General features: G+C 43.8%; 1 protein-coding gene and 1 long non-coding RNA gene across 2 annotated transcripts; one reads left to right on the top strand and one right to left on the bottom strand.

Moving 5' to 3' along the window:
- Positions 1 to 405: 405 nt before the first annotated feature.
- On the bottom strand, positions 406 to 21,225 carry TBX18 (T-box transcription factor 18). The gene is made up of 8 exons (XM_042803574.1): positions 20,725 to 21,225; positions 19,846 to 20,029; positions 18,176 to 18,277; positions 15,151 to 15,322; positions 8,672 to 8,839; positions 7,421 to 7,485; positions 3,653 to 3,747; positions 406 to 1,167 (listed from the first exon to the last, which is right to left on the bottom strand). Exons 1-8 carry the CDS (start codon positions 21,041 to 21,043, stop codon positions 443 to 445), a joined length of 1,830 nt encoding a protein of 609 aa, XP_042659508.1. The 5' UTR covers positions 21,044 to 21,225; the 3' UTR covers positions 406 to 442.
- A 1,818-nt stretch (positions 21,226 to 23,043) lies between these two features.
- On the top strand, positions 23,044 to 24,171 carry LOC116964130. Its single transcript, XR_004408575.2, has 3 exons — positions 23,044 to 23,103; positions 23,182 to 23,432; positions 23,834 to 24,171. It is a non-coding gene; the product is annotated as an uncharacterized LOC116964130 (long non-coding RNA).
- Positions 24,172 to 24,907: the final 736 nt, after the last annotated feature.

Here is a 24,907-nt window from a genome sequence, read left to right as displayed (position 1 = left end):
CAGAGAAGAAACTTGTAAAATGCCTCTGGTGCATCAGCTTATCATTGTATGAATGTTTTAAAAAAACTCACTAGTACTATAGGAAATGTAAGTGGGCTTGTTTGTGTTGTTTAATACTCCAAGTGTCATTTCATTCTTTAAAGGGGTTAGAACAGAGGAGGGGGAAAGGGGAGGAAGTCTTACTTAATTTGTTGCATATGTCCCAAAGTGTTGTACAACTAAGTGTATTATACCAGAAAACTAAAGCAGTCTGCGCTGCTGCAAACTCTGTGTAACTCAAAATAGGAGAATAATCTGGCCACAAGCAAGTCAAAAATTCAGTGAAACTTCCTCTCATATTATATATACACACACTTTACAAGCTACATCGAGTGTCCTTTCATATTCCAAAAGAAATACATTGTAGACACCAAACATACTGTACTTTTACTTAAAGGCTTCATCAAACCATATGTGCAGACACTTGAGAAGATGAGAGTGTTAAGCTTCCTAGGGTCCTAGAGTCAAAGAAATTCTGCTGCCCCCCACTGCTAAGTAAGTGCACTCCTTCCACGGGGGGCAACATCTGCCGATCCGTCATGGTTCCACTTGGCGAGGACCCCAAGAAACTTCCTTGGGAAGAAACGATTTTCTCAGGACTGGCAGCCAGTTTAGGGGATGTCGAAAAGTTATATCCATAGAGCGCACAGGGACTGTGCAGTCTAAACGTGTTGTAGGAGCCTTGGTGGGTTTGGTTAGTGGTAAAGGCATTGCTGGATGGGGATGGCATGATGTACTGGAGCTGTGGAGACATCCCTGAAATCTGCATGGACAAGCCAGTCTGCGGGCAGCTGAATGCATCCCCATCATTGCCACTCATTGACATATTCACAGTTGTGCTACTCGACACACCGACATAGGAGGGAGTCCTCGGGGGTGCAAACGTCTCGCTGGTTTGGTTTGTGAGCCTGTTGTAGGTTTCAGCCAAAGAAGTGCTGTATCTGTTCAGGGTCAAACCTGAGCGGGCACAAGCTGTGTAGTCAGCTGGAGCAAGGCTACAGAGCTGGCTAGTGTTGGGACTGAGGTGGAAGGCTGGAGATGAGCAAGGGGAACCCGGCAAGAGGTGAGGGTGGGTAGATGGCACTCCACTGCCAGATCCCTGGAGTAAAGTAGAGGAACCTGCATTTCCTGGAAGAGAATATTACAGTGTAAGAAGCACATGGGGAAAAGTTCACTTCCTAGCTGACAGATCAAGACCTCTGTCTTTTATAATAACCCTTGGCATGAAGCATGACCCAAATTAATTCAAAAAATGTTGTTCATACATTAGTGGAGGGTGAGGGGTTGAGTGTATGGCACACGCACACTTTTAAAGAAACAACCTGACCAAGAAACAGAAAGTAAGTTATGCTTTTGCAATCAATACTTAGAGCTCCTGCCCAAAAGGCTAACTGCTCTTTGACACTGGAAGGAAATTGCATGGCAGCTAAGATGTAGCCGAGTACCGCATCACAGGATGCCACCTTCAAAACAACGAATTTTGTGTTGTCTATGCTCTTGCTATACTCCAGAGCGTGCTTCAAGCACTCTGTGCCTGACTGTCACTGTCAGAGCACCAGCTGAGGAACCGGCTACTTAGCTCAAACGATAGAGGCTTCCACAGTTCAACAGCTTCAGGAAAGTTCACAACATGAGAACAAACTTTCAGAACAAAACTTGAGAACAAAAAACTTCCAACTTCAAACCAAAAAAACTTGAGAACAAAACTTCAGAACAACTTCAGGAAAAGTGTAGGCTGACTACTGTGCATAGCTGCTTCATTTCTTGAATAGGTAGATGGAGGTCTAGGTTTGCAGCCAATTGTTTGCAAACTGTTCATTTACTGATATTGGAACTTTTTACATGACAAATACCAGTGCTGAATGCTCCTGAAAAGACACTGCTTGCTACAGGTGAAGCCTTTTCTCAGGACTGAAAGTTTCCCAGCTGCAAGAAAGACTTCCTTTTCTTAGAGACTGTATCTCCCCAGAAAACAAGCATAGAAAAAATAATTTGGGCCTTTCACAGTGCTGTCAGTAAGTTAACAGGTTTCTGTGGTAGGTGAGCTAGTAAAAAGAAAAATATATTATTAGAGAACTCTGCCTGCTGATTCTTGCTCTGTTGACAAGACACCACAAGCTCAAAGCACCATGAGACACTGTCACATTCCAGATATCCTGGTGTAAGGTATACTTATTTTTCTTTCAATCTACATCAACACCTCCATTATCTGAAGATGGGCACTTCCAGAATTAACAACCAGGACAAATTTCTAATGGGGTCTATCAGCCAGTCTCTAAACCACCCTATTGTCCAAGGTATAGATGACTAAAGATTTTGCAAGGATCCCAGTTCCCATCATCTGAACATCAACAGTAACTTCAACAAGCTCCTTAACCTCAGGCAAGAGCAGAAAAAGAAGCGGAAAGTTCATGGCAGCAGTTCCCCTGCTCTCAAACAGTGCTGCTCTCAAACAGGGCGATACAGCTGGTCTGTCTCCCAGACAGATTAACTTCACAGTGAGTTGCCTTTCAGTCTTATGTGGTCTGACAAGGCATTTCAGGTCCGATGCCGACTTCTCATTCCAGGCCTTTTTTATGAAGACCAACCCTCACCTCCACGCTCTGCCCAAAACTCTGCCAAACCTCATCCAATGTACCTATGATTTGGAAGAAAAACTCCTTTAATTGCCCACATCAAGCACTGATGCTCAAGATCTCTCAAAGGTTTGGGCTAAGGAAAAGTTGACAAAAGGGATTTCTGTGTATTTCTGTATTTTCTGGATTTTTGCTCTGAAGACGCTTAATGACTTTGCAATACATTATCAAGAAAACAGGCAGGATGTTTGTAAATTTGATAGCAGGAACTGTAAAGAATCAGGAACAGTAGGTCTGATTCAGTTGGGAAAAGTCTGAGAAGTTTTCTATAGGCATTGGGGTACTTTGGAAATAAAGGAACTCGGGAAAGAGTACAGAGACTCCCCTCTGTCCAAACAGGCCATTTAATTATCTCTGCCTCACAGCACTACCTGTACAACGGGGAAAGTGGAACCAAGAGGTTACAGACTGGGGAGCAGGAAAAAACAAAATGGAGAAGTGGTCTGTTTTTTCAAGCTCTAGGATGCAGACAGAGTTTGTTGGGACTTTTACTGAACAATTTTTAGGTCTTTAAGAATTGAGAAGGCTTTCCAAGGAAGAAACTCAAGCTTGCTACTATTTATTCATTACTTAAGAGGACATTTCTTCTCTCATTTTTTTTTTTCCTCTTAAACACACAATTCCTACACTAGAGTTTGGACAGGTACAATGCAAGTCATCTATAAATGATCTCTACCTTGTGTATCTAGCCAGAGCATAATGATAAGTCATAGGTTACTGCATCCTTAAATAACTGTCATTCTCTTCCACATGTGATCTGATTTATCTTTACAACCTAACATTTTTATTGCCACAATGGTTAAGTTAGCATTAATTTTCTAACTTAGAATAACTGTAATGAGAGGTGATGGCCTGCACTGGGGTTGGTTGGTTGATTTTTCTCTGTGACATGCTTACCTAGACTTTTGCAAGACATGATGGGCAAAACTTAATCTTCATGCATTTTTGTTTTGAAAGAACACAAAGAAGACAGTTACCTTGTTTGGGTATCCCAGGTATATCTTCAAATGTAAGTGTCCTCAGTGAAGGTCTCCAGAAGGCATAAGACTCTACCAGAGCTTCCAGTCCCATTCTATTTAGAACAAAAACATCGTGGTGTCACAAATGCAAGCTGTACTCTGTCACATGTCTTTGGATAGTTTACATCAGAAATATATAAAAATTAGTAATGTTACAGGAGTATTTTGAAATTCATTTTGCTTTCTAGAAAAAGAGCCTTACATCCTTGTCTATGAGATCACTCTGATATGCAGCCACTGGGCTGGTAGCATGAAAAAAGTTTCACAATTAAACAAGTCTGCCTCTCTATTTTAATAGTTTTGGCCTTTTGGGGAGGGTTGAGGAGGTAGACTTGGCTAAAGTGGTGTTAAATGTTTTGCTACTATGCCATTTTCTTAAGAGCAACTGCTCTAACTGCCACATGGATGATCTCCTATTTCTGCTTAGAACAAAGGTGATCCACTGACAATTTCTATTAAAACAGGATTGCTTGTCATTACTGATGAGTTGGAAAATCATGCTTACAACATGAGCAAGGCATGGGCATACAGCTCTTTTGCTACTAAAATGTATAAAGCAATGTTGTGTCTTGGTTATTATGTGCTGAGCAAAATGCCTTTAGAAACTAAAAACCTTGTCACTTTATTTCAACAGTGTCATGACAAAATAGAAGTAACTGGGTAGACAACTGTGGCAGACAGTATTTAGATGAATCTCTATTTCCTGAACATAAAGGCTCATTTGTGTTCTGACATATCTTTATGAATAATGCACCTCAGAGCTATAATTTTGCTGTTACTTTTGGCTGCTGGGCCCTAAAGGCCTGTTAAGTGTGAGCAGCAGGCACACACCAAATACAAGTGCTTGCCTTTGAGCAGCAGTGCTCCGTAAACTCAAATTATGCAAATAGCCCAATTTGAAGCTACCAACATGTTCTTCTGATACTGCTTCTTCCCCATTGCATTTCCAGCAGGATCACAAATGTATGCCAGGAAACATTTATAAAGTATTTATTAGCTAAACCTGGACTAAAAAGATAGCTTTCATTTTCTGCAGTAATGGTGAATTTTCATTTCTAGTTAAGGCAGAGATAAAAGCCACCTCCTGGAGGAGTGCAGCCAAGGCGATAATTTATACAAGATGCCTTCGAACAATTTCCACATTTTATCACCACCCTAATTTACGCTATCAAATGGCCAAGTTTATTTAACAAAACAGTTATGTTTTTCCTGAAGTATTTAAAGGGAGAAATTCTGGGCCTTTCCTGAGTAAAAGTTTTTATAGGGTCAAACCTAAGGCCTAACTGAAGAATGAAACTATTCTCGGCACATAAATTCTGTTGCACTTTGCAAATGCACAGGGAATGCTTTTAAAAGGTGAAGCTACTGATTTCTGTAAAATAGCCTGTGGGACTGAACGGGAATGACCTGAAAGGGAATATTTTTAATTAATCAGAATTACTGCATCCAGCATTGCAGAGTAAGATAGATATAATAATTAAAGCAATATTAAAAAGCTGAATATAAAGGTACAACGGTGATTTTTTTATACTTTTGTTGCAGACTAAAATGCCTCGGTGACAAATACAACAGCTAGAACAATGAAGATAACAGAATCTTAACATTTAATTTCAGTATTTAGCAACAGAGTAAATTAATAGCCAACTGAGTAAACCAGGAATTTAAATTAAAAACTAATTTCTCCTCAATAATTAAAAATCTGAGCTGGATTCCCAAAAACACTTATTCAGTACCACAGAGCCTATCAAACAAAACAGCAATACTGACTTCAGCAAACCTATCTGCAATAGAAAAGAGTTTGCAGAGTCAGTTCTGTAATGACTGTTTTTGTTACAGTAAAAGAATTCAGACCTCATCTAAAGCCAGTTCCAAAATACTTCCCAGAGGCTGGTCCCTCCTACAGGACTGGCCTCCTAATCCATTTCCATAAACTATAACTGTCTTTCAATTAAAATATCCTGCTTTTTTTCAAATGCTCGAACCAAACTTACTCCTAGAAGCCAAACCCAAAACCTCTCTGCCTATCCCCAGTCCTACAACTGGATTTGCATGGTTGCAGATGCAGTAATCTCACTGCACCTATATTGTCCTCGGGTAATACCAGGGCTGTCCCATCACATTAAATCCAGTTCAAAACTGGTTTCTGAACAATTTTTTCCTCTCTATTTTCAAGGGCATCTTCTCTTGTTTCATATAACATTATGGAAGAAATTCTAACACCACTTAAACTCAGAAAATTCAGAGGAGTCAGGGTTTCACACTTCTTAGGAGGCTCCTTAGTACTTATTTTATAGCTCTGCAAAAGTTATGCATAGAAGAGACACAGCCTATGGAGAGCTGTCAAATAGGGCATGTATGGCAACTCTTTTCTCCTCCAAGTACACAAGGCATGTTTTGCTTCTTCAGTCACTGCATTCATCTGGAAGTTACCGTTCACTTAATTTCAAACTAGAAGGCCACAAAGGACAAAACTCTATTTATGGAGGTGCCTGGGGCATGCCTTCCAGGCCCCAGGACAGAGCATGGCCAATTGTCTCTTGCTAGAAGACAAAAATCTTAGGAGGCAGCAAATACAGAGCATAAACTGAAAAGATGCAGTGAATTCCTGTAAATCCTTACAACTACCCCATCCCTTCTGTAACTGTTCATCTTCTCAAAACTACTCTTGTTTGCTCTCCAGTCTCAGCATTTATGTAACTGCGGTAGAAGCACAAAGCAGGCTTTAATGCTGTAGCCTCTGCTAAAAGAAAAGCTGAATAAAGCAGCTACCAGAAGATACTCTCTGAGCATTCCTACTAGCACACACTGCTCCCTTCTCTGAAAGGCTAGGTCATAAATATAGCAGCTGTAGACACCAAACGCAATGTGGTCACCGGAACCGATGTAGAATACGCACCAATTAAATGCTGCTTTTTTAGCTGAAATGGTTTAACATACAATTCATAACAGGCTTAAGTATTTTGCATTAAACAGTCTTTGGATAAAATACTTCATCAGTACTGGTAGCAAGGCCTAGACCTACGCCTCCACTTTGCACTACTCAGATTCCTCACTGTTATTTTGCAAGATTCATGGATGAAGACAGAACAAGCAATTAATCAGTCCAACCGCAACAGAAGAGGTGGAAACCAGACTCATTTCAAGGTTATCTATAGCCTAGTAGGAAAAGCATTCACCCAAGAAGTGGATTTAAAACTCCTTAGGCTAAAGAGACACTTGAACCCAGGTCTCCCACCTCCTAGGCAAGTGTACCAGACATAAGGTTGCTACACTAGGCCACGTAGTTTCTCCCCCTTTAAGAGAAAACAATGAGCCATTAATCCATACTAAGTGCCACTTACATGCAAAAGAACCTGGGCTTATAGTTTGACACTGGTATCTGCAATTTGTGTCTCCAGCCAGCAGAAAGAGATTTCAGGAGCAGTCTGAAATCACAGACCTCAGTATGCATTAATTCCATTTGAAGCCTTCACGGTATGCTGCTGCTTCCACCAAAATGAAACTTGAGTACATGAGTCAAGCCGAGTGCCAACCCGTTCTAGACCTAGATGGTCAGAGGAATAGGAACAGGAGCCCACCACAGAGAACCTTACTGGGAAAGTGCCCCCTCAAGGAGTCTGAGTCCTCAGACTAATCTGTCTGTAAATATAAGTATTCCCTTCGACCAACCTTCACAAAATCAATTCCATAAGTAGTAACAAGCCCACCTCCTTCTCCAACACCTACCTGTTACGTCCCGAATCTCTAAAGCCTTTGGCAAATGGATTCCTGTCAATCTTCAGACGAGTTATCTGTGAATATGATTAGAGAAATTATTACCTGCAAATTCAGCTAAGTAACACATAGCATGACTCTCCTGACAGAATTAAGCCAACAGTGGAGCAGAAACATCTTCGCATTTGTATTGTTTAAGATAGTCATCCTGAAACACAGCAAAACATGGGCCAGCCTTCTGATCATTATTTTTGCAAATCCCCAGAGAAGCTAGTAGGTATTTGATGCTACCAAATGGCAGGTTGGAATTCTTGAGAAAAATTTTCTGGCAAATGTCATTCTTCACCTAAGAGAGTATACTGCCTAACTGCAATAAAATTTAAATTAAATTTTATTTCTGTACGGGTCAAGAAGGAAATGTGAAAAGAGGGATTATCTCTAGGCTATTGTCTTCTGTAAAAAAAAAAAAAAAAAACAGAAATCCCCACTAAATACTTCTAATTTATTTAAATAAATGGGATACGCACCAAATAATTATATTTCAGTATTTACATGGCTCTCCTGCTCTTCTCTTTGTAAAGATAGCAAGGCATATATAATTTCCCAAAATATAGCTGCAGTAATTTACCTGGAATTAATAAAATGTCACAACACTATGATGTCACTATGTATATTAATACTTAAGAAGTGGTAATAAGAGCCAAACACTGGAATCACACAGCCTGCTCTTACTTTTTGACTTTGAATCTGTGTGGACCCAGAAAAATTGCAGTTAATAATATATGTTGAATGCGGTAAACGAAAATGACTGCAACTTTCTTCAGACCTCAACTTCTCTGTTAAGGTCCTGGGAGTTTTGAAATCACTGGAGTCAGGAATAAAAGTGCTTTAAAAATTCTATCCATACATGTATCTACACTTAAAGTTACAAAACCACCTTTAAAAATTAGACTCCTCTTTGCTTTGTGTTTCAATGGTGTATTTATAATTCAGATGCCATTAACATTGCTAATTAGACTGTGTGATCTCCAAAATAAGAATGACTTTTTACATGCAGCATCCAGCCCACATGGCCTAAAGTCTCAGCTGTAGCCCCTAGGCGCAGCTGCAATACTACTAGTGAAATCTACTTGTAATATGAAAAGGGTTTAGACAGTGCTTTTTAATAAGGGGTATAATCAAAGTATCCACTTTTCTCCCATCTCTGACTTCCCTGTCTACTCTGAAAAGCCTGTAAAGTACTAAGCAGAAAGCCCAAGTTACCTGTTGATTTTGGTATGCTGTGACAGTTGTGAAAACTGTCTCTGGAAAGGAGAAGGCTTTCACCCCTTCTCCTGAAGGGATAGGCTTGACGGGTGACAGATCATCTCCACAGTCTTTTCGGATGACGTGGACACGAGGCTGATATTTATGCATAGAGTGAAGGATAATCTATGCAGTCATGAAGGAAAAAGATAACATTTATTAGAAAGGACACCCTGCCGTTTCAGGACTAATAGCTTTTTGGAACAGATTATGGTATGTGTTTACCATGCCACTTACTGGAAATCAAATGTTTTCTTTAACCTCTGAAGACTCTTATTACAGTAGTCTAATCCCTGTGCATTTATGCTATTGCATTTAGATTACAACTCACAAGCTCCAAATTCAGATACTGGCTCAAAAAAAAAAAAAAAAAAAAAAAAAAAAAATCAGGATTGAAGTCCTGGTCCCACTGGAATTAGGGAAGTTTTGTCACTTTTTTTTCCACTGGAGCCTGGATTTGATCTAACAAAATAAACAGCAGCAGCAGCATCTGCCTTTTGTTTTTGGAACCTTCAGGATATGTTTGGAGCAATTTTTTTCCTGATATCCTGAGGGCTGGAAACATACCTTGTTTTGACCACAAACTGAGACTCTCACACTCCAAAAAAGCAAAAACTTAAGAGTAATGTAATACCAAAATCCCAAACTCTAAAGTGTTAATAACCCTACATTTATAATATATATAAATAATATCAATATACAAACCCCTCCTAGCATACAAAAGCTCAATTAAGAATAAACAAGTAGTATATGAATTCATAGTGCCTACAATTAAACACAAAAATACCTCTTGGTACTGCTTCCAGATTTTAAAGATTTAAAATACAGAATTTTCCCTCTATTTTACTCCACTTCAGCTAACCACTACTAAAATATAAGATTTCAAGAAAATAAATAATTGGAAGCTCAACTATTATTGTTGGAAGGCCTAAGAAATTAGTAACTCAATAAATAAATAGTCCTATGGCTACTGGCCTGTGGAACCCCTAATCAACATTCAGGGGAAGCTTTTTAATTTCCTGCTCCTTGAGTAGCCTCAGAATGTGCATGTGCTCAGGCACTTGACCGAGCCCCTGTGCCAGACACCGTGGAAGTTCATTCATCCAAATGACATAGAGGACATTACATTCATTTGGATAAACTACAGTTTGGCTAGTTTAATACCCTTGGTCCTGGCCAGATGACATGACCCCATTTTGGATAAGCCAAGTTTCTGGATAATCAGGGCTTTTATTAGCCTGCAAGTAAAGTTTTGACAATGACATCACAAGCTCCAATTAATTTGCTCGGGGAGTGCCCTATGGATGCTCTCATATGAAGTCTTTTCCCAGTTTCTGAAATCTTGCACAGAGCAAGATTTTTATCAGGCAAGCGTGTATCCTCTTTCACAACACTCTTTTCGGTTCTCCCCTGGCAAAGATCTACAAAATGAAAATGTAGAGAGGACAGCACATTCCTGACCCCGTTTTCCTGTGAACACCCAGTGATACCAGAGGAGGTACTGGTGTAACAAAAAAAATGACCAAGGAAAGCTCTGTTTCACTGTTCAAACCCATCACTATTGTGCACCTTGCCATTTGCCTGGGTGCCCCTGCGCGTGCCATGTTCCGCTCCCACCCTGATCACCCCATCAGCTCGGCGGTGCAAACCACCTCCTGCCTACACCGTGGACTCGATCGTACGCAATGCTAACCCAGGCAGCCACAAGCAGCTCTGCTCATGTATCAGAACAAGTGAAGTCACAGCAACATGGAGATGAACACCTCCCACTCCTTATCTGGGTGGCTATTACAGCTAACTGATCCTTGTCATCTCTTAAGAGCAACCTGGCTTGGCTCTGTGCTATACTGAAATTGCCTGCGCTGACACGATCAGCAAATTCATAGCAAGGATTTTGCTTTTTCTTGATTTTGTACCGTACTTTGTACAATGGGATCTTTGTTAATGATCAGGACTCTGAGTTCTAAATAAATACTACATAACTGCAGAGCCCTGGTGAATTGAAGAGCAACACTATGAAAACAGGACATAGAAGGAGAAGGATATACAACACCCATTCTGAAAACCATTTAGCTCTATTATTCCAAGTATCACCTAAAGTTACTGTGAAGAAAAAGCTAAGGAAAATGAGATTCTGGCTTTTCATTACGCAGTGCTTGCAAATTTAACAGCACAAATAGAATCTAACAGTTTATCTGAAGAAACAGTGACTCTCCCTTCGTACCCTTAAAAGCCAACAATCCAAAACCCCAACCAGAACAAGTTTGGAACCTCTCTCTACAAATCCCTCAAAGGACAGGACCAAAATACTTTGTAGGGGAATAAATTGCAACAGCCTGACAGAGCAAAGTTGGCTAAAGTACCTGCAGACACACAGAGCTGGGATTACCTTTGTAATATGCCTTTTGAGAGATGCTGCTGTGATGAGGCCTCAGAGCTGACCATGAGCTTGGGCACCACCGTGGCACAACCATCACAGCCAGAACACACAGGAGCCCCGTACCCTTTTGTGGGGGAGATGCCAATGCTCTGGCAGCTCGGTGGTGCACAGACAACACACTCGTCTCCCCACCAGCAGCACGGTCCTCACCTTGCTGCTGTTTTTGCCAAAAATCCTCCTTTCTCCTCCCTGCAAAGTCCATGTGTTTGGGCTTTCTGCAGTCAGGGAAGTGCGGGGGGCCAAGAAGCATAGATTCCCTCTTCACAAAGACAAAAATTGCAAGTGCAAATGCTGATATTTCCCAGCTTTTCACTGTGACAAGAGCATATAACTACCCATTGACTGTAAGCAGAGCTTGCTACTCGGAGCCAAGTCTGGGCAGAGTAACACTCCGCCTCCACTTCCAGCCTCACCCCACTTTTCAAATGGGGAAAAAAAAAAAACAACCACCAAGGAACAATTAACACGCTAACAGCCTCATTTTCACTAAAAGTTAAAAGATGTTCCTCTGCATCAAAAAATACTCAGTTGAAAAGCATAGAAATAGCATCAAAAATATTGACTTTTCCCTTCTACTGAAATTCAGATTACAAACTGATTCAAAATAGAAAAATCAGCCAGCTCTAACCAGCTGGAGGGGGAAACTGCTTTTACAATGCAGCACTTACTCCACAGATGAGAGGAATGAGAGGCATTAACAAAGAGCAGCCAGACGATGCACTTCTCAGTGTCAACTGCAAAATGCAGGTTTACTTTTCCTTACAACTCAGATGAAAGACACAAACGCCAAAGTATGTGAGTCTTAATGATGCCATCAGGCCTTAATGCCTCTATAAGCACACAATCTTCCCAAAGTAGGGAATTCACCCTGGGACTCCCTTTTGAGATCAAAAAACACACAAGGAAATCATAGCCTTACAAATTTTGCTTGCTCTCCTCAGCCTGCAAGTGGAACCCATGTATCGGAGAGCGTCCTACGTGCAGATGTACTTCAAAATCTCTCCTCAGAACAGCACTGTAAAATTACGTCGTCACAAACTCCCACTCAGAATACTGATGAAAATAGCAGCAAGCAGCCCAGAAAACACTCAAGCAGTGGAGCAAGTCGTCTTAAGAGATGGCCGATCTCCTTTCACAAGAAATTAATCCCAGGCCAACGCAATGCAAGGGGAGCTGGCTGCCATGAACTACTACCACAATATAAATAACTGTACAGGAATACTTATTTAGTATCTGTTTGCAAATACTGTCCCCATTGTCCCTCCTCTCACTGATTCTGAGACTTAATACTCTGGAATAGGTAAAAAGGGCTCCAAGTTGATCTTACGGAGCTCTCTACCTCAAAACCTCCAAGATCAAAACCTAGCCCTGGGATTTTAACACAAAAACTCTGCAAAAGCTTACACCTCTAAGGAGCACAGGAAGAATAAAGGAACAATTTCAACATGGATTAAAGCCCCAGAACAAGACAGCACAGAAAGCAGACCCAAAGAACAACAGCTAAAGCCCAACACTACTTGAACTACTCGAGGAATGATGGCAGAGCGTAGAGACCCCACCAAAGTTTCTCTGAGCCATTCTGCCTTAGAAGGAGGGGAAAAAACCCCTAACTTTCCAGTAATCTGAAATATACCCCATCTCCCATACAGGAGTGGGAGAATCAGAACACTTGGTGTAAAAACAAATACTCGAAGGACAGTACGGCCTTGACCCCTAGCTCTTCTAATCCCCCATCCCTCCCCTGGTACCCTCTTGAAAAATATGGTTCCTTCCTGCTTATGAGAAACAATTGTTTTTTATATTCATCACAAAATATGATTATTCGTTTTCCATTATTGCTGGAGGCATTCAGAGGCTACATAGCTTTTTCAATACAGCATTCCACACTACCATAGCTTTAAAAGAAAAAATGTACCCATTGGAAGAGACACTTTTCTGCTTTCTGCTTTTGCCTTTTCTGGTAATTATGAATGACATGTTTGCAATTTCCCAGATTTGAGAAATACGAAATTATTTTACAGTCATCCTTCTTTTGTCCTTTTATTTTAATACTTAAATTTCCATTTTGGGGAGGAGGGGTGCTGCCATAGCTCTGAATCAGTTCAATGTGTCTCAAATCACTGCACTAGGGCTTTGCTTCACTAGTTTTCAAATCGAAACACTTAACTAAAGATCAGAAAATTTATATCCCCCCACATTATGAATAATGGTGTGCTGTGTACACTACACAGGTTCCAGTTCAGAATAAAAACAAAGCTAAGATCTGGGATGGAAAAATACAGCAATACACTTCTCTACATAGCCGAGATTTTATCACAGGGCAGTCTGTGACTGCAAGTGCACGGGTGGACCACAGTACTCATGTATCACCCCTCTGAAATGAGTGAGTACAAAAACCAGCCGGCCTGCTCTCCGTTGGAAAAGCGACATTTTACCCATCTGCATCTGCTTCACTTTTTAAAGCCCTTCCAAGAGACTCAGGACTCAGAGAAAGCAATTCCCACTCGAGAAGAGTCGCAAATACATGAATGCTGGGGAAACTAACGGAACTACGTGTGCTAACCTTAACTCAAACAGGCACTGCCAAATGAGACCCCGTAACTGTAATTCTGGAAAGAAGCGATATAAGACATTTTTCTTACAAGCCTGAAGAAAAGCACTGCTAACTTAAGAGATGTGAATACCCCCATATTCTTTTTAAGGAATAACATGGTAAAATTATGAATAGTATTATATGGAAGGGAGGCTTTTTACCCTTGTTACCACATTCGCTGGCTCAGTCCAGCCAGTCTCCTGTACTCCTGACTCTGTAACACAACAGTTGTAGCTCCTGCACAATTTGACCAGACTCTCATGTTAACCTCCTTTGCAAGTATAAACAGGGGGAAAAAAAAAAAAATCTCATACTTAAACTTGGACTATGTATTGACAAAATACCTGGCTTAATGTCACAGAGTTACAACGATACTGAAAGATGCATATAGTATCTTTGTACTCTGTGCCAGGTACATTTTCTTTCACTCCCCTTCCATGAAGGCGAAAGTATCCTGGTTAATAACTTGGGCTATGTTAAGGACAATGGAATCCACATCCTGTCTCAAAACTTGCCTCCAACATCTTAAAACTCTACCACTTGGAACTCGGTGCTCCTTCTGAAAGGAAGCCAGCATTTGCCATTTATTACAGGATTCTGCAAAATTAAAGACTTCACCCTGACTAAAAACAATCCTCATTTTTTAATTATTTCCTAAGGTGTCAAGTAAAACTATTTTAGGGATAGCTGGAAAGATACTGGCTTACATCTGTCATGTTTCAACAGTTTTGAAGAGAAAAGGAAATATTAACATAACACATTTTGTCACATTAGATAATGTCATAACTAAACAATTTAGAACTTGCAAACAGAACACTCATACTGCATACGTCTTCGCCAGTTTTTTCAGAAGTAATGAGCCTCAGCTGTGAAAGGGTCTTGCTTCATAAGGTATGTAATAAATCATTATCAGAGCAAACCCAGCTCCCATGTTGTTCGTTTTTGACTGCAATTATTAACACCTCATGGGATTTCATACAAATGTTTAGGTTAAGAAAATACTTAAGTGTATTTTTATTCACATGAAGTTATTACACACTATTAATGTTTCTTCTAGCCACTTGTGAATTTAAGCGCCGTTTTTGATCGGAGCAGAAGTTGCAAGTAACGCACTCGGTGGGAAAACATGAGAGCAATTCTGCCCCTTCGTATTAGGCAATTTAGCCTTGTAAAGTCTTACTTTGCAGAAGGAGTTCTGTTTTTGAGGGGGGAGTAAAACAGCAGGCTCTAATAAGCAGTTAATTATCGGAACAGAAAGCAAGCAGATTTTAGATCTGGACAGTAAAGTTCCAAAACAGGTTTGAAAAGTCAAGCCTATTTCTGGCACCCTGAAGCTGTACGTCAGAGTCTTTCAGGACTGAGCAATGTGTCTACATATAATACCACAGAAGAGCAAGTACTTACATGCCCTTGATCGTCCAGCTCATTATTGGTAAGCTTCAGTTTGTCGAAGCTGATCACTTGTCTCATCCACGTCTCCCCGGAGGCTGGTGAATCGGGGTGAATATAAACACGAGGTGGTACTGGGGAGTCAGCATTACCAGCCACCATCCACTTGGAACTATGATAAACATACCTATTAAAAGGAAACAAATACCCATAACCAACCCAAAATCATTTATCAGATCCATTCAGTATTCATAAATTAAGGCCCATACATACAGCAAGAACCCACCAATTAACAAAACATTAAAGAACAATAAATGTTAATTTTTTAAAGTAAGGTTAAAATCCACACTCTGATCTGACCTTAGCCGCCTTAAAATCAGCAACAGCCTGAACACCAGTATCCACATATCTACACTGAGCTTCAAGCTCGTGTCAGTTCATTGATTGCTAGAGCCCTGCTCTGATCAGGCATCAGCAAACAGGGAAGACCGTAGCCCTTCATTTATCAAATTGAGTAGTAATTCCATATTTGGAAGATTTAACATTTTGAGTGTAATGTAAGCATCTATAAATAAAGCTATTGAAGGGAAAGAACATTATGATTGGGAAAAATAATGAAACTATGACAAACTACGCTCTTGCTATTTCTGCAAGATCGTATTAATTTTCTTGAATAGCATTGCAGAAAGCCTTAAAAATGGAAAAAACACAGCCCATATTTCTTTTGATAGGCCAATGCTGACAGAGTCATTTTCTAATAAAAATAGTGTCTCCTTTGGTAGAAAACTTATTTTGAAGGCAGACATTTCACAGGGCAATCTAAAAAGCACTAACTAAAAACTTCAATGTATTTTTTTCAAGTACAATAAAATGCCAGTAATTCAGCTATATTTTTTAACAAAACCAAGAAAGACATTATCATTTGTCTGTACAATTCAGTTCCTTACTAGAGCAAGGCAAACAACATAATTGGAAATGAAAGTGATCCAATACATGCATCGCTCCGTACAATCCATATCAAGCTGTAAAACTAAGATCTAGAATGGTAGTGAAAATCTCTTCTGGAGATAAATTCTTGACCCCAGATCACACAGTCAATTGTTGTAACATTTTTAATTTATTTTATATTTGTTGGTTTATACTAAATACATGTTTTCCCTACAGAAGTAAATAAAGCCATAAATACACAGAAAATATTTTGAGCAACAGCTTCAGCTTCCAAATATTTACAAGGTCCAATTTTGCTAGAAATCTAGACCTAGCTGTAATTTTCTTTGTTTCCATTTAGTTTTGCTATCTGTTGTGACAAAGACTAGACTCCATATGTGAGTGCTGCTGTATCTTTCAAATCTAAAGATCTGCAAGACAGTCTGTAAAGACACACCAACAGCCAAAGTTAAAATGTCAGCAGTGACAAAAAAAATCATAGATTGCACAGCAAAGAATGAAAAGTGGAATCAAGTAAAACATGTGAAACATTAATATTTAGCAGGAAAGTTAAAGGCGTGATTACATGATTACAGAAATGTAAGTTTGCCAACTAAGAAAATACTGCCCTTCATACAACTTTTGTTGTTACTTCAGTTATCTGCGCATCACCTATTACACTGGGTAGACAGTACAGCTCATTACGACTGTATTTATTTTAAATGAAATGAGGTTTAAACAACTCGTATTCAATACAACTGTGTTTAATTTTTAGTATTAACATTTTTATTCCATTTGCAATAATTACCTCGCTTTTTCTATGAATTAAGGAATTGCTCAGACCTTCTAGGAACAATATGCTTAGATTGCTAAGTAAATGCACACATGCAACACAAAGCAAGAAAACCGCTTTCATTTGAGCCGCACTGCACTGGTCCAAATAAAAAAAGCATTTTTTCGCTATGGTACAGTCAGAAAAGCTTCCCCTGACTGTATGTACTGGACATCCTCAGCACTGGTACCCGCACCTTGTTGAAAACCACAAAATCTAAAATGGTCCTAAGAAATGCCTTACACGCCACATGAGAAAAGGGCAAAATTGCAGTCAGTGAGGTAAGGACATGCAAAAAACATAGGGCAGCGTCTGCTTAGGAAACAAGGCAGCATTCCTGCAGAACCAACCTTTTAGTCTTAGTCTGGAATATTCCTAGTTCTACAATTAAATCTGCAGCGGTTTTCCCTACATTATACTAAGTATAGGGTCAAAAGAACCAAACCAGCAGTTGGTAAGGACCTGAACTGCCTGGCCAGGCTCCTCCCGGCTACTACGGAGCATGGGATTGCATCTATAAAGCAAGACCTAAAAAACGTCTACAACTCACAAGAATAACTGCTGCGGGCCTGATCCTGAAAACATTTCCGCAGGACCAGTGGTTTCAGCAGAGTTCAGCTGGCTCCCCTGAAACGCAACTGCCCTCGCAATAGTGAGTTTCAGCACGTAACTCCTATTCTTAAACATCTGAAGAACAACTACTTCTGTTCCTCGCATTATTCTCCAGATAATAATGCCATTAATTCTTTAAAAAACAGTAATTAGAAACATTACCCTTTAAGAATCTAAGCGACCAAATAACTGCGTGATAACCAGCTTTTATATTAAATCACACATCAGTTTAAAGGATGAGAGAGCTTATGTGTCATTAAATCAGATATCAATGCTATTAATGTTATTAATATTACTGCCATTTAACACTAGAAAAAAATGTGCATTTTCGTATTTATTTGTTAATAGGAAATAATTCCCACTGACATGATGAGGAATAAAATATGATAACACTTCCTGACTGCACTAGAACTGCACTCTCTGAAAGCCAAAACCTGAGCATCTGCCCACAGCACATAAGGCAAACATATAAAGAGCTTCAACAGAAATTTTCGTTGTTTTTGCATACTTGGCACAATTTATTTTTTTAAAAGGCACTGGATGAAAATAGGAATCTGAAGGAGAGTTAAACACGACATTCTGCTAATTTATATAGTGTTAATGTTTTCTTCCAATAGCCAAGCCCCCTATGACTTGCATCATATGTTTTTTGCCTTAAAGTCACCATACCTGTATCTTTTGTTATCCACTGGCACAATATCCATAGCAATATAATACTGCTGATGTGGGTCTAAACCTGAGATCTTCACTCTCATTGCGGGAAACATCCGCCTGAACACAGAAAGAGAGAGGTCATGTTTAATATGAAACAGACTCGGGAATGGTTGTTTAGGAAAAGTAACCGGTTCGTGGGATTTTTCTCGTTCCTCCTTTTAGCCTACAGAGTCCTTTTGGACGATTATAGTTACATAGCCATGAAATGGCCCATTCGATATGTCAAAACAGATTTCTAAAGTGCATTTACTTGAACAATGCTTCGTATGTTTTGGGATACGCTTTGGGAGTACAGCTATTACCACATCATTTCAACTTTATTGTTAGACACTAAATCATTTGGTTTTGAGACCTGACTTTAGCAGTACATGCATTTAAAGCCCGTTTGAGGTATCAGCTAGAAATACATTTCTGGAGATGTGCAAACACCACTGTCCACCCAGGAAGACCGATACAGGAATGCAAATTGCCACTGAAGTTTCAACTGACAGCAGCAAATGATGTATCATTTCTGTAGCAGCAAATGAGAAAGTTAAATCCACGGTGATACAATTAGAACACCGCAAGGATGCAGTTATAAAAGTCAACGTGCCATGCTGTAACCCAACAATATGGTCTTTATTGAGACAGGACTTCCTGTCTGCAACTTACTAAAGGTGAAGTGCAAGAGCTACTCTGTCTTTGAAAGGTATAGTAAAACTTCTTTATTGAAAGCAGAAACGAACCTACAAGGTAATTTCAAAAAAAAAAAAAAAAAAAAAAAATACCACCACCACAAACAGTTCACGATTTAGATCCTTCTGCGGAGAAAACGGAGTAATTAACCGATGAGGTGGTTTTAACACAAAAATGCACTTCTTAACTCACGTTTGGTATGACTTTTATGAAGAAAGTTCATTCTTGCAGCCAAAAAGAAAAATAAAAAAGAAACGTCCTAGTGACGAGCTGACTGCAAGCTAATGAAAGGTACTTTTCTCTATTTTATAAACTTGAAAGTCATTCCAGCTAATTCTGTATTTGCTGCTGTTCTAAAAATATATACATATATTTTAAAAAAATCAATTACAAGTCGTTACTGGAAAGGAAAATCCTATCTCCGTTATTTCTGAATAAGCAGGAGGGTAAGCCTGACTGCGGTTAACTAGTTTTCTCTGTTATTTCAGTGCACCTGTAAGATAAAACAGAAAATCCCCGACTGGACTCTCTTAAGACAAACGTTGCTTTGTGCCGTTTAAGACCGCGTTTCAATCATTAATAAAGCCTCTCTGAAAATGCAGAAGGTAGCATATGGATTCAATAAAATATGTTTTTGTAATTTCTAATAAGTTCAGATACTTTTATACTACCCAGGTTTTTACCATGTGTATCCACTGGAAAGGGGAAAAGTTTCCCCTCCGAAGGAGACGGCGCTCCCAGACCTCGCTCGCCCTAATGAAGGGGAAACCCGAAACGCCGCATGCTCCCGTGCCCACCTAAAATTATCGCCATCTACCTGCCTCGTAAATCTGGGGGGTGGGGGGTGGGGGGGGTGGGGGTTCCCCCTGTTTTTTGCCCGCTTTGATGTGCCCCCCCCCCCGCCCCGGGAGGAGAGCCGGGGCGGCGGCCCCCGCGGGTCGCCCCGTTACCTTCCCGCCTTGGTGATGATCATCTCGGTGCCGATCTCGTGGAAGCGCTTCCAGAGTTCGGCGCCCTGCAGCTCCACTCGCGGGGCCTGCGGCGTGGGCAGCGGCGAGCCGGGCCTCGAGCCTTTCGGGGAGCCGCCGGGGGAGGCGGGCGGGGAGGCCGGCGGGAAGCCCTCCTCGCAGCCGCCTGCGGAGAGAGCGGAGGAAGCCAGAGGGGCCGGGGCCGGGAAGCGGGGACCCCCGCACCGGCGGCGCCCCCTCGGCCCCACCCGCGACCCGCCGAGGGCGCCGGGCCCGGGCCTGGGCCGCAGCCTTGCGCGCCGGCAACGGGATGGGGGGGGGGGGGGGGGACGGGACACACACAACGACCCGAGGGCCGGGCGGCTAGAGGGGCTCCCCGCCCCGCAGTCCCGGGGCGAGCCGCCGGGCCGCGCCGGGCCGGGCCGGGCCGGGCCGAAGCGGGCGGCGGGTCCGCGGCGCGTTTCGTTTGGGCGCGTTGAGGGTGACCTCGCAGCCCCCGCAGCGTGGAAGCGCGCTCCCGTCCCGAGGCTGCAAATTACAGCCACGCGCCTATAGCTACGTACAAATATCTGCGTGTGTGTGCGCGGCGTAGGCATATACACACGCAGCTGCGTGCACGCTTCTAGCGGTTCGCGCAGAGCTCTATAAGCGCTTTTTACCCCTCCTCGGAAACGCGCCCGCAGCTGCTGCGGCCCCGCGGGTTTCACCGGGCAGCGCCGGCGGGGAGGCGAGGCGGGAAACACGCGGCGTGGAAAGACAGGAGGAACAGCGGGGAAACAGAGCGCCGGCTGCGGGGGGGGAAAGGCGGGAGGGAGGAGGGAGCCGGAGCAGCGGTCCGGCGGGGCGCGGAGCGGCACTCACCGGCGGGGGCGCGGGCGGCGCAGCCCAGCTCCATGTCGCCGCAGGTCCTGGCGGCGGCGGCGGCGGCGGCGGCGGCGGCGGGGGGGGAGCTCTTGGCGCAGCAGCCGCTGCCCCCTTCGTCCTCCGCCGCCTCGTCCTCGCCGCCCAGCTTCCGCCGCTTGGGCTGCCGCGGCTGCTGCTGCTGCTGCTGCTGCTGGTGTTGTTGGTGTTGTTGTTGCTGCTGCTGCTGCTTCTCGGCCCCGATGAGCGCCTCCACGGAGAAGGCGTGAGCCTTGAGGCTCATGGTGGTGCCGGGCGAGGACCGCCGCTTGTCGGCCATGCCCGCCCCCCGCTACCGCCCGCGCATCCAGGCGCCCCGCGGCCACCGGCACCCGCGCCCGGCCCGCCGCGCCGGCCGCCCTCCCGTCCTCCCGACCGCGCAGGCAAGGGGCTAGGGCTTTTCCTCGCCTTTCTTTTTAAATCCGACTTATCAGCCAAGTTTGGGTTGGTTTTTTTTTTTTTTTTTTGGGGGGGGGGAGGTGTTGGTTTTTTGTTTTTTTTTTTTTTTAAGAGAGGAAAAAAAAAAATCTATTCCTTTCTGCAGATGCGCTCCTTCTCTCCCCCTCCTCCTCCTCCTCCTCCTCCTCCTCCTCCTCCTCCTCCACGTTCTGCCCCGTCTGATGGGCCAGGCAGGACTGACATGGGTAACAAACGCTCTGCGGACACAAATTAGGGCTTGTAATTGAAATTTGTTGCCTTGATCTGTCAGCACTTCCAGGCAGGAGACCGGTGGGAAGAACTCGCTCATTAGTGTCACTGCGGCGGCGGGGGCAGGGCGGAGCGGCGGGGCGGGGGCTCCGACGGCCCGGCCGCCCGCAGCCCAATCAGCGCCGCCCCGGCCCCGCCGCCCCGGCCCCGGCCCCGCCGCCCCGGCCCCGCCGCCCTCCCGGGGGGCCCCCGCCGCGGCGGCAGGGCGAGGGGGGGGCGGGGGGGGGTCCGCTGTCCCAGCCCCCGCCGCGCCGCACCCCGCTCCCGGGCCGAAACGGCCCCGCGGCCGGCGGCAGATGCACCCCGCAATAAACGCTAATGAGAAACAACCCCCCCCCCCCCGCCCCCCCCCTCCTCCCACCCTCCATCTCCTTCCCCCCACTTCGGATCTCCCGCCGTGGGGACCGGGCTGGTCGGGAGCCCCCTGCTCCCTCCGAAAGGGAAGGGCGGGCCCTCCCGGGGCGCTGCGTTTCGCTCGGGAAAACCGTTCGGACTTTTTTTTTTTTTTTTTTTTTTTTTTTTTTTAAATGACGTTGTGCCCTTTCTTGCTGTTAGGCATTAGTAATTATTAGTATTATTCAGCTGTCGCAGACGGAGATTCATCGCGTTGTTATTCAAACACGGGCTGCAGAGGGGTTTCAGCGCAGCATCCATTGCCCCCGTTAAACCCAACGCATTATTGCGCTGAAGCTGCAATAAAAAGAGAATTAAACCGAACCTTGTATGAACATCGATGCATCCAGCCGCAGCAACTTTAATAATAATCGTATTCAGGTGCATAGAATAGTTACGGGTGAAATCCTTTCGTATCTTTCCAGTGAGTAAAACTACTAAAGATTTGGAGTCAGATATTCTTTTCTTTGCATGCCCAGGGAAATGAAAAAGCTATTGAAACTTTTGGTTTATTTTCTTTATCTTTTTCTCTTGTTGGGAGATTTTTTTTTTTATCCTTTTTCGCAGAACTAAATGGGTTGACATCTGTTGAAGGCAACAGAACAGAAATCATCCTTCTGTAAAAAATCATGGGGCAAATTTCACGGTTTTGGGGGAATAGGATCTCAGCTCTTCGCTGTTTTGGGCAACGGAGAGAGAGAAATTCGTGGTGTGGTTCGTCTGTGTTACAGCCTCGGAGGTCCTATTCGGGCCGTCGAGTGGTACAGCTGAGATTTCTGATCGTAATCTAAAAAGGAAATAGCTGCCATTTAGGAGACGTAACCGTTTCCAGTATCGCATTTTACCTATCCCCAAAATGCAAATTTATCCCTATTTTCAATAAGGAAATCAGACTCTCTCTTCGTCAGAGAGTCTGATGAAGGGGCTGATTAATAAATATACCCTAGAGATATATTATCCCTTCAAATGAGGTTATCAGTGTTTAAATTGTAGAAACGCTTTCCAGACGTGAAAATATCGGTATGTGACAGAGAGATAATTGATTAAAGAAAAAACAAACAAAAACAAAAACGCGAAACCGCCGCAGGAGCACTAACTCTCTCCACATTGGAAGAGATGGCAATTTGTCTGAGAAAAATTCATCACTACGAAAAAAATTCCCCTGCAGTGGCTGTGGCTCTGAATCGATAGGAGAGCAGAAAATGCCTAATGCCTGTCACCGACGAACAGTGCTGTGGGGTTAGTTTATCTTTACATTAAATCTGGGACATATTAACTGTTCCGTGGTCTAAAGTCTGTCTGCTCTGCCTATTCCAGCCGCGATTGAATCTGAAGGAAATCAGATGTGCGGGAGTGATCGAAACGTGCTAAGCTAGAGGATCTTGCAAGAGTTTAAACGCCATCGCGGTGGGGATGAGATCGATAGGGAGAGGAAGGAAGGAAATGGATGCTCTGTGTCCGAGGGCGCTCCGGCAGACCTCCCTCCCCGCCCGCCCATCTCCGACGGCACCTTCCGCGGCCCCGCTCCGCGCTCCCCCGCCACCGGTGCGACGGGCCCGCGGGAGCAGGTACCGACCCCCGGGGCGAAGAGGGGGGGGGGGGAGGCGCGGAGGAGCGCGGGAGGAGGCGGAGGGTGCGCTCCGCGGCGGCGGGGCCCGGCGGGCGGGCGGCGGGAGGAGGAAGGAGGCGGGGGGGGGGGGGGGGGGGGAAGTTGGGGGGTGGTGCGGGGGCTTTAGGCCGAGGCTGCGCTTTTGGCGGAGCGGGGCCGGCCCCGAGCAGCCGCCCGGACCTGCCGGGGGGCGAACCGCCCTCCCCTCCCCTCCGCTCCGCTCCGCCGGGCTCTCCGCGGCGTACGGGAGGGGACCGGGCCGGGGCCGGGGCGGCGGGGGTGCCGTGGGGTCCCGGAGAAGCCTTTGGACACGGGGTTGCTGGTCCTGCCCAGTTTTTTATTCCTTATCCCTCCCCCTAGGGCCAACCGCCGCGCTTTTCCGCCGAGGAGACCCTGACCCCTTGCTCCGCGCCGCTCCGCGCCGCACCGCGGGGTGCGCGCAGCCTGCCTTTCCTACGGCGGATGGACAAATCGCCCAGATTTTTTTTTTTTTTTTTTTTTTTTCCCGGGAGGGTGGGCGCTTGTACTTGTTAATTTTTTTCTTTTCCTTGCCAGATTTCTCTGGGTTGATATGTGGCATGTTGTTTTCATTCCTTGACTTTTTTTTTTTTTTTTTAAATAACTCTGTGGATTTAAATTTTTCGAACAACCTGTGATCCATATGTCTGTCCGATTAATTTTTTTTATGGGATGATGAAAGAGAGAAGAATCTCTATATATAGTGATCTGCTAATGGAATAATATATATATTCAAAACACCTTACTGGGGTTACTTTTATTTCCGGACTTTAAAATGCAGTCCGGGTTTTTAGGCAGTTGGGTGAGGCGCTGCTGATTTGATGTAGGAGAATCGCATGGTCAGACTTCCTGCGGGGGAACAAAAACAAAAACAAACAAACAAAAAAAAAAAAATTCACCCAAAAGATATTTTCCTGTGCTCCCTTCGAAAACCTCGAGTGACATTTAGGGGATAGTTATGGTCACGTTTTGCCATTCACAGTGCGATTTCTGCAAATCTTTTCTACAAACACTGAAGCTGGGTGCCATCAGAGAGTAAAATATCCACAGCGTCCTTTTCAAAGACACGATTTTCTGTAAATTCCCGGCAGGGGACCATAGGAGCGGTCACTAAGGAGAACATATTTATATCGTTATCGGCTTTTTCCCCCCAGTGAGCATAATTGCTTCACCCTAAGGAGACGCGGCGTGTAAAACTGACAGCAGGTAGCTGGCGGCAGCTAGTCAGTCAAACATTGTCATAACTGGAGAAAAATTACAGACGCCGGTGAGAAAATGGCGTATAAACCCCGTTTCTGTGCATCCCAAGTGCACCTTCGCCCTCACTTCTCTCTTCCTTGCTCTCCGCGGTTGCGGCTGAGCGGGAGGACTGGGGGTGCTGGGGGCGAGTTAGCGCTTCCAGCTTTCCTGTAACAG

This window comes from Tyto alba, unplaced genomic scaffold (assembly GCF_018691265.1).
Source record: "Tyto alba isolate M040663 unplaced genomic scaffold, T.alba_DEE_v4.0 Super-Scaffold_40, whole genome shotgun sequence".
In the NCBI taxonomy this organism is placed as follows: Eukaryota; Metazoa; Chordata; class Aves; order Strigiformes; family Tytonidae; genus Tyto; species Tyto alba.
The sequence above is the reverse complement of the archived record's forward strand: the minus strand, read 5'-3'. Positions and strand labels throughout refer to the sequence as shown.

Excerpts from the sequence above, each read along its gene's own strand:
- TBX18 (XM_042803574.1), bottom strand. The coding sequence starts at position 21,043 with ATGGCCGACAAGCGGCGGTCCTCGCCCGGCACCACCATGAGCCTCAAG. Across the intron at positions 7,486-8,671 it reads CAGCATACCAAAATCAACAG|ATAACTCGTCTGAAGATTGA; the intron begins GTAACTTGGGCT and ends TCATATTCACAG. Across the intron at positions 1,168-3,652 it reads ACCTGGGATACCCAAACAAG|GAAATGCAGGTTCCTCTACT; the intron begins GTAACTGTCTTC and ends ATTCTCTTCCAG.